Below are 15,807 nucleotides of genomic sequence, written 5' to 3'. Positions count from 1 at the left end.
AAATAACAACGAATATGACTACATGACCTACCGCAACATATAATCATTACATATGGTGATTATTTTTCTTTTTGAACTGTCAGGTTAATTTAAACTTTTTACATCTTAATTTAGATCGTATATTACTAATTTTATGCTTTATTGTAGTCCATGTATGCTGATATACTTATTCCATGATAATTCTATGTTTATCCTTTTGTGTGATGTAAATTAAATGTTGAATGGCGGTTCATGCAAGGGAAGAACATATCAATATTCGCATATTCATTCAAAAACATGAAAATTCTTAATGGAGTACCCTCATTTTTTATTGAATTCCTAAAAAACAATATTTATAATGAATTTTAATAATTTTTTCGGATTTTTTTGAAGCTTTATTCTGACCGATTCACCCGATTCCGATCCGGATCGCCGATTCGCCGATCCGGATCGATTTTTGAAAAGCCCGATCAGAGTCACCGATCCGGTTTTTAAACCATTGCTAAATGCTATTCTCAATATCATTACGGCTTGTATGAGCATCAAACACTAATAAACTTATCAGCATCTATGCAAATCAGACATTCCAGTTTTTAGACCACTAGTTCGAAGTGTTAAGTAACACGAAACATTTTAATTTTTAAGCACCAATCTTAAATCTTAAAGTGGATCACAAAAATAACGTATTTAAATAAAAAAAAATTTTATATAAGTGCGAGGCTCTAAATAATCAAAGTAAGGCGCTCTCCAAAAATTGAAAAGGTTATTTTGAAGAGTAGCTATTTTATTTGAGGGAGCAACGACATAGTGTGCTACTGCAGCTTGAGCACATTCAGCATTTTATCTCACACATGTAAAAAACAACTTCGTCTAATGATTTTTATGCCTCCTTAAAATACAAATGTGCACAGTTATCAGGATCGGACCAGGCATTTAACCGGCGTTGATTTTGGTCATGAATAATTTTTTAAAAATATAAAAATTATAATAAATTGTAAATTATAAAATATATTAAAATAATATTTATTCAATGGGTTGCAAACTCAAAAGGTTTAACGGATTGAAACTGGTTATTGATCGAATTTTGCATAGATTGAAATTCTAATTTAGATTGGATTAGCCAAAATATCGATCAAGAACAGTAGTCATCTCCACAATCTTGCAGCAAAACCAAGCCATGGGGCAAGTCTGGGTAAACTGCTCAAGTCGATTAGGTCTTGGCCAGGCCAAAAAGGGTTAATAGTTTTTTTAAAATCTCAAAATATTAAAATAAAGAGAAAAGTATGTTTAAGATATAGTTAAATAAATAAAATACATCCAAATAAAATTAAGAAAGTAGTGAGAAATAGATATTGAAAGTTCCATTTGTATTTAGAGATATTTTAAAAATAATTAAAAAAAAAAGATAATATAAAAAAATATATTTATAATCAAAATATATTTTAAAATAATAAAAAATATTTAAAAATTTATTACAAATGAATTTATTATTTTTATAAATTTTTTAATTCTCTTTTTTAAAATTAAGGTGGTTGGATTGACCATGTTCGAGGGGGCCGTGGCACTAGTTAATGTGCGTAAGAGAGAGAGTAGGCGATCTACCGCCGTAGAGAAAACGTTGTTTGACGTTAAAGAGAGAGAGAGGGCAATCTGTTTAAGAGAGAAATAAATGGACTTGGATTTAGAGAGAGAGAGAGAGAGAGAGAGAGCGCGTGGGGTTTCGCTCGCCTGCTCATGTCCTCCACTTTGATCGCTCCCTCTCTCTCCTCCATTTTCATCGCTTCTCTCTCTCCTCCTCTTTGTCCCTCTCTCTGTTTCTCTCTCTAACTTTCCCTGCCTAATCTCTCTCTGTTTCTCTCTCCAACTTTCGCTGCCTTATCTCTCTGTTTCTTTCTCTTCCCATCTCTCCCTCTCACTTTCTCTCTCTAAGATCCTATACTGTAAATTCCCACGAGTTTCAGTCTGTAAGTCTTTGAAGCTTACTCATGTCTCCACACAATAAATTCATGAAACGCAAGCCCAAAAACCAATGAATTATCCCTCTCACCTCTCCCATCCCGTCACTTTTCTCTTCCTATCAATTCTCCTCTTTCATTTCCATTCTCCCTCTACAAATCAACATAACATAACCCTAATTGATGATCAGACCTCTCCCTCTAATGGAGAAGATCGGGGCTCTCACTCTGATGGAGGAATTTCTCAGACAAGATATATTGTTCGCTTTCGGGAGTACAAGAAAGCTAAAGATCACAAGAAAATGTTGGAGAAAAATCTTAAGGATGGAGGTTGGAAATGGATAGAGAGGAATAACCCTGCAGCGGATTTTCCAACTGATTTTGGTCTGGTTTTTGTCGAGGATTCGGTGAAATCACAGTTGGTTGAAGAGCTTGGGAAGTTAGGGTTTGTTAAAGATGTCTCTACAGAGTCAGTATATTCACGAAACTTGCTTTTTGATGGAAGATATCAAGGGGGAGCTGATTATCACGTTTATGAAGTCCAGAAGCAACCAGGAAAGATGTTCACTTCCATGTCTCAGGAAGATGACTATAGTAATGTGTTTAGCAATTTTACATTAAATTGGAAACGCAAGCTCCTGCTTCATGTATGCCCTCTCCATGTCTATCTACCTTCTTTTTTAGCGTCAAATTTTGTTGGGTTCTCTACATTCTGCGAACTTATCTGATCACAGAATGTTCGAAGTGCAAATAAGAACTCTCTATCTCTCTCGGTTTCTTATCTTACATTTGTTTTGGGGATCATAGATATTGCGAATGAATTTGATTAAAGAATGCCCCAATTGAAAATTAGGATTGGATTTGAGCTGAGGAGGTGCTTGTTATGTCCTTTGGATGAATTTGTGCTCTCTTTTTGTTGACATTTTTTTTTGGAATGTTTTTCTTGTTGACTATGTAGCTAAAGTCCAGTTGCATCTTTCAATGGAACACTCTTCCAAGAACCAAAATATATGCATTTTATATTGGATTTTTCTTTTAAGAACCAAACAACAAAATAATGATAAACAGCGGGTTGCATATGATCATAGTTCAAAAATTCGGCTGCCCAACTGCCTACATGGCCGCCGAGGCTGAAAATTTTTCAAAACGCCTTGGCGCAGTCAGGGCAGGTGCATAAGGTGTTTTGTTTCTGGGTACGCGCCTAGGCGCTATTGTCGGGGTGGCCGCCGAGGTGCCGCCCCATGACAATTTTCTGGCGGCAGAAAAAAAACCCTCGGGTGAGGATAAAATATGTAATTTTTCCCTAGAAAAGGGGGAAAAGGGTTTTAGGGTGTATTCTAAACCCCAATTTACAATCCATGGCCTTTAGGTTGAGAAAACCCTCTCAAAAACCACTATTTTGTGATTTATCGAAAAATTGATAAATTTTATATTTTTTTGATTTCTTCTCGAAATAAAGACAATAGTTTGTTGGTGGATTTGGAGTTTCTAATAGTTGATTTTGAGATCTTTTGGCATCCCAATAGATAAGGTTTGCCCAACACCGATTTGATTTTGATATTTTTTAAGTATTATCATATTTGAAAAAGGGTTTTGATTTTATTTTCTACAATACATTATGTTATGAATCATGAGTTTTTTTGTTTTTTTTTTTTTTTTTTACGATCGATGTACATGTTTGTAATTGAAATATTGATTTTTTTGGTGATTTATTGATTTTTTCTCACTTGTACGATGAAATTCAGCATATATCGTATTCTTTTATTGATTTTTTTCATCTATTTCATGATCAGTTTGGGGCTTTAAAATTGCCTTAAAAACTCCCTAAGGCTATAAACCAGCGCTAAGAACTCCCCTATTTGTTATATTTGGGGTGGAGGGGGGGGGGTTTGATATTGTTGAGGGCTCCCTGTCCCTGGGTGGGCGCCTAACCACCTAGGCAGCCTGGCACCTAAACCGCCTAGGTGCCCGGGCACCCAAACCGCCTAGGCGCCCGAATCCGTTTCTTTGAGCCTTGCATATGATATGAGATCTTATTGCATCCTCTTTGATGAATTATGAGTTGTATGCTTTAGTTTTTAAGAGTATTATTTTGAGTGCTGGTGTCCAACCATCTATAACTCCTATTCCCAAACCTCGAGTATGAGAGTTGTATGCGAAACCTTAAGTAGGAGTGTTGAATTCCAAGCTCTTTTATTGAATGCAAACATGTGAAATAATGGGGTATATCTAGAAGGAAAAAGTTTATATAAGGTAGCAACCTTATAATATAGAGCTACGGATGCACCTAAAAAATCCATCGGAAAAGGTAGTTTTAATGTTGAAAAACCCTTTGATTGATCATCGCGACATCGAGATGTATGACCATGAAAAAAAAAAAAAGATTTTAAGTCTCAGAAATAGTGCATTTTATAACATATTATCTACACCGTCCATTTTCAAGATTTTCATATGTTTATAGATCTAATTAGTTTTAACCATTTTTTAAATTTAAAAGTTTATAATTAAATGTAAAAATAGATTTTGAGATAATCCTAAGAACATTTTACATCAAAATTATATACCATGATAAAATTTGAAGACGCACCTTACCTCTACAACTACGGATGCATCCGTATGCCAACTGCACCCTATCTAGAATGACCCAAAACATGAATTTCCTCAAGGGGAGGGATTACTCAAGGCAATTCAAGTTTTTGCTTGTTGTTTCTTGAAGAGAACATATTGTTTTGTACTATTATGCACCTTGGATATGCTCAGCTTGTATATGATTGAAATAACCTGATCTCTTCCTGTGGAAGTATTACCTTGACAATAGATATTAATCATCTAGCACTATTAGTTGGTTGTCTATTCTATTTCTACTAGTATCTGAGCCCTTTTTTTTTTTTTTCTTATTATTATGATAGCGATCACAAGTTACATCGATGTTTGGAGCAGAGAAACTTTGGGCAAAAGGTTATAAAGGTGGAAAAGTCAAGATGGCAATATTCGATACAGGCATCCGAGCCAATCATCCGCATTTCCGTAACATCAAGGTATGCAATCCATTTTGGTAAATGAAAGTGCATAATTTTATGTGCTTTTGAAAGGCATATATTTAGTCTGCAATATGGAACTCATGCTTAATACTTGGAGGCTTACGATGCTTCTCATGCTCAACTTCCAATTCTAATGTAGCTTGTTAGCTCAACAGTTCAACTTCTTGATTATTTATTTTTCCTTTTTGTATAGAATAAACCAACTTATCGTATTGTAAGTTCCAAAATTTAAATATACATGAATGAAATCTTTCAATGTGAGGCTGTAATAGGCATTTTCTCAAGTAACTGAAAAAGTATGCCTCCCCTGTTCCAAAAGAGAACATTATCACGGAACGAGCCATTATTAGTGATGATGTTGAACTTTTTTATTTGTGGCATTTGGTTGAATATTATTTCATTAGGTATATTTGTTTTGGAGGCGATCTAGGCTTGCTTATCTGGGCCTTAATTGTTGACCACTAACCATGGAAGGATTTTGCTTCAATGCCTTGACAAATTCAATTAATAGTACACGAACACCAATTACTAAATAAATAAACAACTACTCTTACTATATATATGCAAATGATTTGTGGCTCATATGATTGTTAGTATTGGCATAGCATAAGGAAGATGATAGGGTATTCCAAGAATTACATTATGTCTTCAACGAATTCACAAGTATATTATAATCATCATCATCATCATTATTGTTATTATTTCTTATACTTTTAGGCATCAATTACGAGGGTCATTATTATTCTTCTTTGGCCTAAGGAATGATATTAACAAGGCAAAGATGATTTTCATTTAGAAGAAAATAGTTGATTATTCATATGGGTTCTCGGAGTTCTTGTACGGTATATAGGAAATTGGCAATTTTCGACTCTTAGCTTTGTAACTATTTCGAAGTAGCTTGATAGTTTGTTTGAGGTGTTTATATATCCTGAAAATGCTAAAGTTCTTAATCGCCCGATGTGGATAGCATTTCTCTAAAGAAGCACGAGATGGCTAAGTGCTTAACTGCTGCGAAAACATTCTATATGGTGTTCCCAAGATGGCTCGGAACGGTTAAGTTTTAACTGCAGTGCAAATGCAGATACACTGCAGCTAAGTATTTAACTGAAGTGAAAATGCAGTGACTTAGTGAAGCAAGAATTGCCAACCATAAGCATTAATCGCACTGAGAAGGCATAAAGCCAGTCACAAAGATGAGATGTGTCAAATTATGGTCAACAAATGAAATTAAAGAGATGCTGCAGTTTTGGCACATTGCTTGCCAAGTAGAAGCATGCGGTCCCAATTCCCATAAAATTAGTCAATGGGTCTGCCAACCTCAACCTTTTGAGAGCTTGTAAAAACCTCCTCGAAATGGAACTGCTTGACTCCTTATAAAAAGGCTAATAATAGCAGGCAGAAAGAGGGAACATTTTTCTAGAGAGAGAGAGAGAGAGAGAGAGAGAGAGTGAGAGGAAAACTTTGATATAAGGGATTTCATGCAAAGAGAGAGAAAGACAGTATAGGAAAGAAGGGAACATGTAAGAAGATGGAGATGGCAAGTTAAAATGCGGACTGTCATCTTTTCTTTCTGTTGTGTATGTTGTAATTCCTCTTTTTATAGCATAGTTTAGAAACCCGGTTCGGGTTGGTACGTGTTATGGTCTTTACTCTGAAACCCTAGTTTGGCAAGCTCACACATCTATGTATCGATATGGCAAAATAATATTATAGGGTCTTAAAAATGTAAGACAATCCTCATGGTATTTCAATGGGACCCAGGGGCAAGTGACTCAGGCGATCCTGAGTTGAGTTCCCGAGCTTTCTAACACTATTATTACACATCTGGGGAGCCTTCTTCTTTAACAAGATTTATCTATTTATTGAAATGATGTAACCCAGATAATAGATACAACCCCAGAAAAGGAGAGTGTAGTGTTAAATGTTATATTTTCTTTTTCTTTTATTGAGAGAACAACAAATTGGGGTCTTCGTGATTATTTTTCAAAGTTTTTCCGTTTTCATGATACTTTAATGCACATATGTGATGTACTGACTAGAAATATTGTTACAGGAACGTACAAATTGGACCAATGAGGACACTTTGAATGATAATCTTGGACATGGAACATTTGTAGCAGGAGTCATTGCTGGTCAAGATACAGAGTGTTTGGGTTTTGCTCCTGATACAGAAATTTATGCATTTCGTGTGTTTACTGATGCGCAGGTAATGCATATGGTTTCTTTAAAAGTCATTTTAGTAATTTGGTTAATTTCTCAAATTTCTTGGTTGTTAGTTGTCAATATAACTTTTGGTTTTCTTAGACTCTGCTTTTAGCGAAGGGTTTACCATGGTTTCTCAAAATTATATTATGAAATCAACTGATTGTGCATATCTAGATATACAGGAAGCCCATGATGGAAATGATAAATTGATGTTAGAATGAAGACAATTTTTATCATTCTAAGGAAAGAAGGAAACTGCTATTTATATTTTGTTGGTTGTCATAAATGGATTTGATTCCTCGACCATAATTTGATGTGCCAAAAGAGGGAAATATCTTTGCTGTACAGCCAATGTAATGCATAGACACTGTTTCGACTGGTTCCATGAGTGGAAGTTCAAGGCTTTGATACACATGCACTTAATGATGCTTTTTTATTTATATTTCCATTTTGAAAATTTTGTTTGCAAATAACTTAACATATGCTGCAAACACTCCTGATCTTAAACCTTTGTTTGTTCATGTGTGAATTTCGGTTTTTACATAGAGCTCAGTTTATGGAATTTTATTGTCTTAGAGGGCTGGTCGTTTCCATTTGTATGGTATCATTCTTATCTATTTTCCCACAAATAATTGTCTGTTGTGAAGGCAAAGTATCTTTATTTTTGTGCTGTTATATAAGAAGAAGCTTACTTTTTCTGTTTGAGGTAACCAGTGTAACAACTAGCAAGATCATGATAAGTTGGGTGTTCAGCCTAATTGCAGGTATCATACACATCTTGGTTCCTCGATGCATTCAACTATGCCATTGCAACTGGTATAGATGTACTGAATTTGAGTATTGGCGGACCAGATTACTTGGATCTTCCATTTGTTGAAAAGGTCAGCCTTCCTGGACTTCATTCTTTTGTTTGGAGAAAATATATCCTATATATCCTATGTATAGAGTTATGTCTGGGCAAATGTTTTTTGTTCTCAATATCACATGGTGGAGATGACCAACAATTTAGATGACAAACATCTCCGCCGTGCGTCTTGGTCGTTGTGTTTCTATGCTTGTTGCCATAACAAGATGGGTCTTATGTAATGTCCCAGTGCGCCCTACAACCCTTGTTTATCTAGTTCTATTCTTTGGCTAGAAAGTATTGAGCTGCTGCCTAGTTTACTCATGAATGAACATGCAAAATGGCAAATTCTGTGGGCTGCTTCTTTTAGTTTATGATATAATGAATTCATATTGTAAATATGGAAAAAGTTTATATAAGGTTGCAACTTTTTTATGTAGAATTAAAGATGCACCTCAAAAATCCATCGGAAAATGTTGTTATAATGTTGAAAAACCCTCTAATTGATCATCTCGACATCGAAATGTATGAATATGAAAAAACAAAAAGGATTTTGAGTCCTAGAAATAGTGCATCTTGCAACACATTATCTAGACCGTCCATTTTCAAGATTTTCATATGTTTATAGATATACTTGATTTTAACCATTTTTGGAGTTTAAAATTTTATAATTAGATATGAAAATAGATTTTCAGATAATCCTAAGAATTTTTTACACCAAAATTACATATTATGATGGGCTTTGGAGGTGCGCCTTAATTGTGTTGTTTAAGGTTGCAACCTTATTGAAACTACACCCTTTAAATATTATTAATTGTACACTGTAATGTTATGGTGGGTAAACCATAGACTTTCTCGTGTTTTGTGCTGACATGCTTCTTTAACTTTATACCATTATTTGTTAGTTTTCATCGATACTTTAGTAGAATACATATGTGGTTTGGGGGCTAGTTTTTATATCCATGCATCTCATAAGTATCCCATATGTTGGGCTTGTTTACAAAAAATGTGGTTGAAAAATAAGTGGGGTTTGTTTTAACATGATTTTAGAAATTTTCTGGCTTGATAATTTTTTATAATGCAGAGAGAAATATTAGTTGCACATAACTGAAATGTGGAGCAGATATTAAGTATCCACCTTATAGAGTCTGGAGAGATTTACAAGTGGCCCCTGTTATCTTTTCTGTATTTTACTTCTGTTCTATGCTGCATCCTGATTAAAGTCTAGTGACTTTTTAAAGAAGGGTGCAGTTTGTATTGTGCCTAGGCTCCAAACAATCAAAATAAAACACACCTTCAAAATAGTGTCGAGGAATGTGGTTTCAATACTGGAAATCTTTGTGAGAGCCTTAAAATATATTTTCATCTTTAATTATAAATTTAAAGCTTCAAAATAGTGTAGATCGAGCAGATCTATGAAAACTTGAAAAGCTTGAAAATTGACAGTCCAAAAATGCGTTACGGGATGCACTATTTCCAAAACATGAAATCCATTTGTTGCTCATGTCTGTGCATTTTGATGTCGAGATGATAAATTTGAGGATATTTGGATATCAAACCAACCTCTTCTAGTGAAATTTTTGAGGTGGGCTCTAATTTGATTGTTTAGAGCCTCGGCTCTCTATAACCTTTTTCCTTTAAAGAAATTCAAACAAATTTTATATTTTACTTGAAACATGGATTAGGACAAAACATGTGATCTCATGTATTTGTAAAGTTCAATTACGTGCAGTTCCTTTATTTTTGCTCTGTAATTTACACGATCGAGGATTTCCATAAAGGCGGTTCAATATTTGGTATGGCGCCTTATAGTTTACCTTCTTGTGGTTGAATTGCTATGCAGGTCTGGGAGCTTACTGCAAATAATATTATCATGGTTTCAGCTATTGGAAATGATGGACCTCTATATGGTACTTTGAACAATCCAGCTGATCAAAGTGATGTCATTGGTGTTGGTGGCATTGATTACGATGATCATATTGCCTCTTTTTCCTCACGTGGCATGAGTACTTGGGAGCTTCCTCATGGGTAAATTTTATACTTATTTTCGGTTACTTTTAATGTCATAATTCGAGTGATCAAGTTGTGATTTATAGTTATCGGACACAGACTAGTGGAAGAAAAATAACTTAGTTCTATCTATATTACATATTAATCGATCAAAAAAGAGATTATATATTCTGTTTCATGGCAATCACTTACTTTTGTTGCAGTATCTAGTGCTCTAAGATTGCTAGATAAATATATGCTGTCATCTGATTCCTTGAGGAGTTATTTTATCTGATTCAATATCAAGATATCATTATTTCCCTGGATTTATGATCGAGCACTAAGTGGTGTTATCATCATGTTCTTCAAATCTTGCATTTATATTCCACCTTATGTGTTGATTTTGGAACGTTATTTTGATATTCTTTCTTTTTTTCCCCTTATAATTGTTTCCCTGCATAAAAAATTATCGGTTGTTGCTTGTCTCTCTCTCTCTCTCTCTTATCTCTTTCTCTCTCTTTTCCTTCTTCTTTCAAATTTTTTTTCTATTTAATTTACAAACAATGTTGTTTGTTGTCTTTTCATGACTTATCAAAACAAAATCATCAATTTGTTGTGTCCCTCATACTCTCCCGCTATCAAACCCTCCCGTTCTTCATACCAAATTTGTATCTAAATCTATGGACGACCTATTTTCAATCATCTTTGCATGGGTTGTAAAATCATTAGTCCTTGTCCCTCATACTTGTTAGGCAAGGATTGTATTTTATTAATTGAACTATTGTGGTTTTATACGAAGTTTGAATTACATATCTGGTCTAGTTACCTCTCACAGGTATGGCCGTGTGAAGCCAGATATTGTTGCTTATGGGCGAGATATCATGGGTTCCAAAATTAGCACCGGATGCAAGAGCCTATCGGGCACCAGTGTTGCGAGCCCTGTGGTAGCAGGGGTAGTTTGCTTGCTTGTTAGTGTCATTCCTGAAGAAGATCGTCGAGTAATTCTAAACCCTGCAAGCATGAAACAAGCACTGGTTGAGGGAGCTGCGAAACTTTCTGGTCCCCACATGTTTGAGCAGGGTGCGGGCCGGCTTGACCTGTGAGTCCCTATCTCTTATTTCCATCATCAAGTGTATGTACCTGCTCTACAATAATGTCTGTAAACCTTTTATTTCTGTTGTGTGTGTGTGTGTGTGTGTGGAGGGAAGGGGGGCGATGGGGTGGGGTTGTAGTTTGATCATAATTATCTCTCAAGGATTGTGATTTTCGGGATTTAAGTTTTCAAGGTTATTATGGTTAACATTCTAAAAAAAATGGTTATTATGGCTGACGTTCGCATATTGCTCTCTCTGTCTCTCTCTTGCATGCACACACATGCAAGCACATTGACATCAATGGATGAAATCATTCTGAACTTCGAAATTCTAATCAAGAATATTCTTCTTGTCAGGTTGGAATCATATGAAATCCTGAAGAATTACCAACCTCGTGCAAGTATATTCCCAAGTACTCTTGATTACACGGATTGCCCATACTCCTGGCCCTTCTGTCGCCAGCCACTGTATGCTCGCGCCATGCCCGTGATCTTCAATGCCACCATCCTCAATGGCATGGGTGTCACAGGGTATGTTGAATCCCCACCCACCTGGCACCCCTCTGATGAGGTTGGCAACCTATTAAGCATCCATTTCAGTTACTCCGATGTCATTTGGCCTTGGACTGGTTTTCTGTCTCTGCACATGCAAGTCAAGGAAGAAGGAGCTAGTTTTTCAGGCATAATTGAAGGCAATGTTACCATCATTATATACAGCCCTTCAGTGGGAGGAGAGAGAAACCCATTAGAGAGAGGAGAGAGAAATTCTCATAAGAAAAGCACTTGCGTGCTTCAATTGAAACTAAAGGTGATCCCTACTCCACCTAGATGGAGACGGGTGCTATGGGATCAATACCACAGCATAAAATATCCTCCAGGTTATATCCCAAGGGACTCTTTGGATGTTCGAAATGACATCCTTGACTGGCATGGGGATCATCCTCATACAAATTTCCATGTCATGTTCAATATGTTGAGAGGTGCTGGATACTATGTTGAGATCCTCGGTTCCCCTCTTACTTGCTTTGATGCCAGTCGATATGGGACTCTCCTTATGGTGGACTTAGAGGATGAGTATTTCCCTGAGGAGAGAGAAAAACTTAGGGAGGATGTGTTGGTTCGAGGCTTAGGGCTTGCTGTTTTCGGCGAGTGGTATAATGTTGATACCATGGTGAAGATGAGGTTCTTTGATGATAACACTAGGAGTTGGTGGACCCCTGTCACTGGAGGGGCAAATATTCCTGCCATGAACGAGCTCTTGAAGCCTTTTGGGATAGCATTTGGTGATAGGATTTTGAACGGCGATTTCTCGATTGATGGCGAACAGAGCCATTATGCATCAGGCACGAATATTGTGAGGTTTCCAGCTGGTGGCTTTGTCCATAGCTTTCGGATTCAGGATAATTCAGAGAGTGGTGCCACTCAGAATGTGCTGCAGGGCTCTGGTATGGTCAAGGTGAGCACACTCATTGTTCAGTTCATTGCAATGAAACTCACTTTATTATTCCTTACTTTTTCTTTTGTCATCAGGATCTCTGATTTCTTAAAAGGATGTTTAGGAAAGTATCCTGTGCATTCCACCATTCATCTTGAGAATGGGTGGTGGATGCCCTTATTTTGTATTCTATATGATGCACGCCTGTGTCTGATTTATTCTCCCTCATGTTCAAATTTCAAAAAGTAACTATTTCTTCAATGTTATTTTACTTATCTAGAATATAACAGATGAAATTTTTTGGTTATGTTTATTTGCAGATGGAATCTTCCATCTTAGGCCTTGTGGAAGCAGGGGTTGGTCGAATCTCAGTATATGGGGACTCCAATTGCCTGGACAGCAGCCACATGGTAACAAACTGCTACTGGCTCTTGAGAAAAATACTTGATTTCACGAGCAGGAAAATAAAGGACCCAGTTCTCTTCTCAAACTCAGTTAAACTAGCCTCAGCCATGGAGAAAGAAGAAACCCAATTGCCATCTCGGAGAACCGATGTGAATTTCTCGATGTATTCTTCGGTTGTTGACAAGGAGCTGGTTTGCAGAAATGATGCGCCGTTTGAGGTTTGGGGCACCAAGGGTTACGCGTTTCAAATTACTGGGAGGAATAGAAGATTACCAGGATATGTGGGCTTGGATTCTGCTGATGGCATTGATTCAAATACAATAATTTCTGGCTTTGGGAAGAGGTTTAGAAAGCTGGAGGAGCCTGAGACACCAAGTGATGGTGATTTGGGTTCAATAAAAGACGATGGGATTCAAGGAGTGATGGTGGATGTAAGTAATGCTTCTTTTCCCAATCTAAGGAAAATGGACTTCCTGGGTTTGCTCAACAAGGATGAGGTAAGCATCTTTTATCTTGCTCCCCACTCCCTTTTTTTGAGAACATCTATAATTTGCTATAGTATGCAAGCTTTTTTTCCCATTTGGGGTAAATGTGTTCCATAAATGTCATTTTGCAATTCCCTCTGTTATTCCTTATCAAGTAACACAAAAATGATTATCTCAGTTGTTTTCAGAATAATTATTATTTCTATTTTTAGTGGTCACTTGGTTTAACGTTTTACTGAGATCTTTCTGACTAGCATTGCAACATCACTAATCAATAATCCTCAGATTTATCCATCCCCCTTTTCATTGAAAATCAAGTAGCCATAATTAAGTTGAAATGGTAAAACTAAATCATGATTGTTGAAACCACAAGATTAAACTCTGAGCCATGTTCTCTTTCCCTCTCTCTCTCTCTCTCTCTCTCTCTCTCTCTTTCCCTCTCTTTCTCTCTCTCTCTCTCTCTCTTTCCCTCTCTTTCTCTCTCTCTCTCTCTCTCTCTCTCTCCCTTCCCTCCCTCTCTCTCTCTCTCTCTCTCTGTCTCTCTGTCTCTCATTTGTGCGCATTACGCACTTTGTTTTTCTCATCAAGCATTTTAATGTTTCCATGTGCTCAGTTCTGTTCCGTTTTATATGTTTTATCATTATGCCTTTTTTATTTTACACAAAATTTCATTTCTTTTCCTTGTTGAACCTGTCACTAGTTTTGACATCTCTCAATGACACTTCAAATGACCAGAACATATTACCATTATTTCAACTTAGTATGAAGTCCATATTTTCGTTCTTCATATATCTTCAAATGACTTCCGGTTAATTTGTGTCTTTTGCGTGTTGGTTTTGCAGATTGATATTCCCATTCTTGTTCCTGCAGCCCTTGCCCTCACTGGTAATTTCGGGAACTACTATTTCTTATTGAAATAAAAATAGTCAACCATAGGCAATTGGTGTGTGATATACCTTGAGGACACCTTTGGCCAATGGTTGGGATTAACCTTAGCTCATTGTATGGTGGATGTCCTCATGGTCTACAACACCGGTTGATATACTTTCCCATACGAAAAAGGATGCTAGCTTTATAAAGGGTAGTTTTATCATATATAATTATCTGAAGAAGTTCTATGAACACATGGGACTATAGTATAAGCCAGTTGTCCAGATCACATAGCTAGAGGGATTTCCTTGTGCTGAAATTTTGCATATTTTGTGACGTTGAATAATTCAACTCTTTAGATGTAATCTGATAGATAAAAAAAATCAATTTCAAAAGGAAACATTGATTGGAATCTTGAAGGCCTAGGTCTGCCATTCATAAAATGGACAGCTTGAATTCTGTGAAAAAGCCGGACTCATTTTGGATTTTTTTTTTGTGCTATTTCATCTTTTTTATCAATAGGATGAGATCAACATGTGTACATAACTCGGGGCCCAACTAACACTCGCCCATGGGCTGGAATCTTTTTTCTCACAGCTGTTGTATGAAATCATTGAACTCACATCAGTCCATGTGAATGTTTCACAGGCCTGAGTTTGTGCCTAAGCTTTTGGAGAATGAGGCAACGGAGGCGGAGGAGGAGAAAAGGGTCCGGCCGTTTCCCCCCATCTGTATAATTATTGGTGCAGTCGATTAAACCTTTTATCTTGAGAAAAGGTTGTATAAATATGCGTTGATTATCCCATTTTTGACTCTGTATTGTAATGATATTTAGAGGAGCTTACAGTTCACGAGTGTCTAATTCTAGTAGAGCCCTTTGTTCTTGGATTGCCTCCTGGGCTTTGTGGGCTTGGGTAAATGGGTTGGACATGAGTTTTGGCCTTTTGGCACAGAATTTGATCATAGGCCGTTGGTAAAAGAGATTGTATATTATAATGATGTTTATCTATGATACAAGTAGATCATAGTCACTCCTAGCTGTTAGTCGTAAAATAAAGTAGTTAGGGGTGTATCACAAAGTTCAAAAAACTATTTTTAGATTTTGAGTGGGTTATTTGCCACACCACAATCGGATTTTGTGGTGGCTAAAGGGTAGGGAGTGACTGTGAGCTTTTTGTATTAAAGATAAATGGTTTTATTGTATAAGTTCTTTGTAAAAAGTTTCGGAAAATGATTATAATGAAAGGGTATGGGGTTGGTCCTTTTTTGTTTTATAATGTGGACCGCATTACGCAAAACCTCGTGTTTAAGCAAAATAAAAAAAGAAAAAGGGGTAAAAAGTTAGAAAAAAAGGGGTAATAACAAACAAATAGGACCATAATGTGTGAATATTATGAAAAGGAAAATATTTTGTGGCTTCCCCCACATATAGAATATATTTGACTCTTATTCGCAGCCATCTTATCTACATGAGCTGTTGGAATAGCTTCAGTTAAAATTTCACTC

The 15,807-nt window shown here is 36.3% G+C and overlaps 1 protein-coding gene across 5 annotated transcripts; it reads left to right on the top strand.

Moving 5' to 3' along the window:
* The first annotated feature begins 1,663 nt into the window (after nucleotides 1–1,663).
* On the top strand, nucleotides 1,664–15,280 carry S1P (SITE-1 protease). 5 transcript variants are annotated; one of them, XM_088866571.1, is made up of 10 exons: nucleotides 1,664–2,581; nucleotides 4,875–4,972; nucleotides 7,029–7,181; nucleotides 7,945–8,061; nucleotides 9,868–10,052; nucleotides 10,849–11,112; nucleotides 11,464–12,562; nucleotides 12,862–13,443; nucleotides 14,274–14,316; nucleotides 14,950–15,280. In XM_088866571.1, the coding sequence occupies exons 2-10, from the start codon at nucleotides 4,916–4,918 to the stop codon at nucleotides 15,036–15,038; spliced, it is 2,589 nt and encodes an 862-aa protein (XP_088722697.1). In that variant the 5' UTR covers nucleotides 1,664–2,581; nucleotides 4,875–4,915; the 3' UTR covers nucleotides 15,039–15,280. The 5 variants fall into 5 exon arrangements, with proteins under 5 accessions (XP_088722697.1, XP_088722699.1, XP_011620538.1 ...); XM_088866573.1 differs by having other exon boundaries at nucleotides 10,836–11,112; XM_011622236.3 differs by having other exon boundaries at nucleotides 4,844–4,972.
* Nucleotides 15,281–15,807: the final 527 nt, after the last annotated feature.

The sequence above is a fragment of the Amborella trichopoda genome, chromosome 5 (assembly GCF_054954075.1).
Source record: "Amborella trichopoda isolate Santa Cruz 75 chromosome 5, AtrichopodaSantaCruz75HAP2 v2.0, whole genome shotgun sequence".
NCBI lineage: Eukaryota > Viridiplantae > Streptophyta > Magnoliopsida > Amborellales > Amborellaceae > Amborella > Amborella trichopoda.
This window is presented reverse-complemented; position numbering and strand designations above follow the sequence as displayed.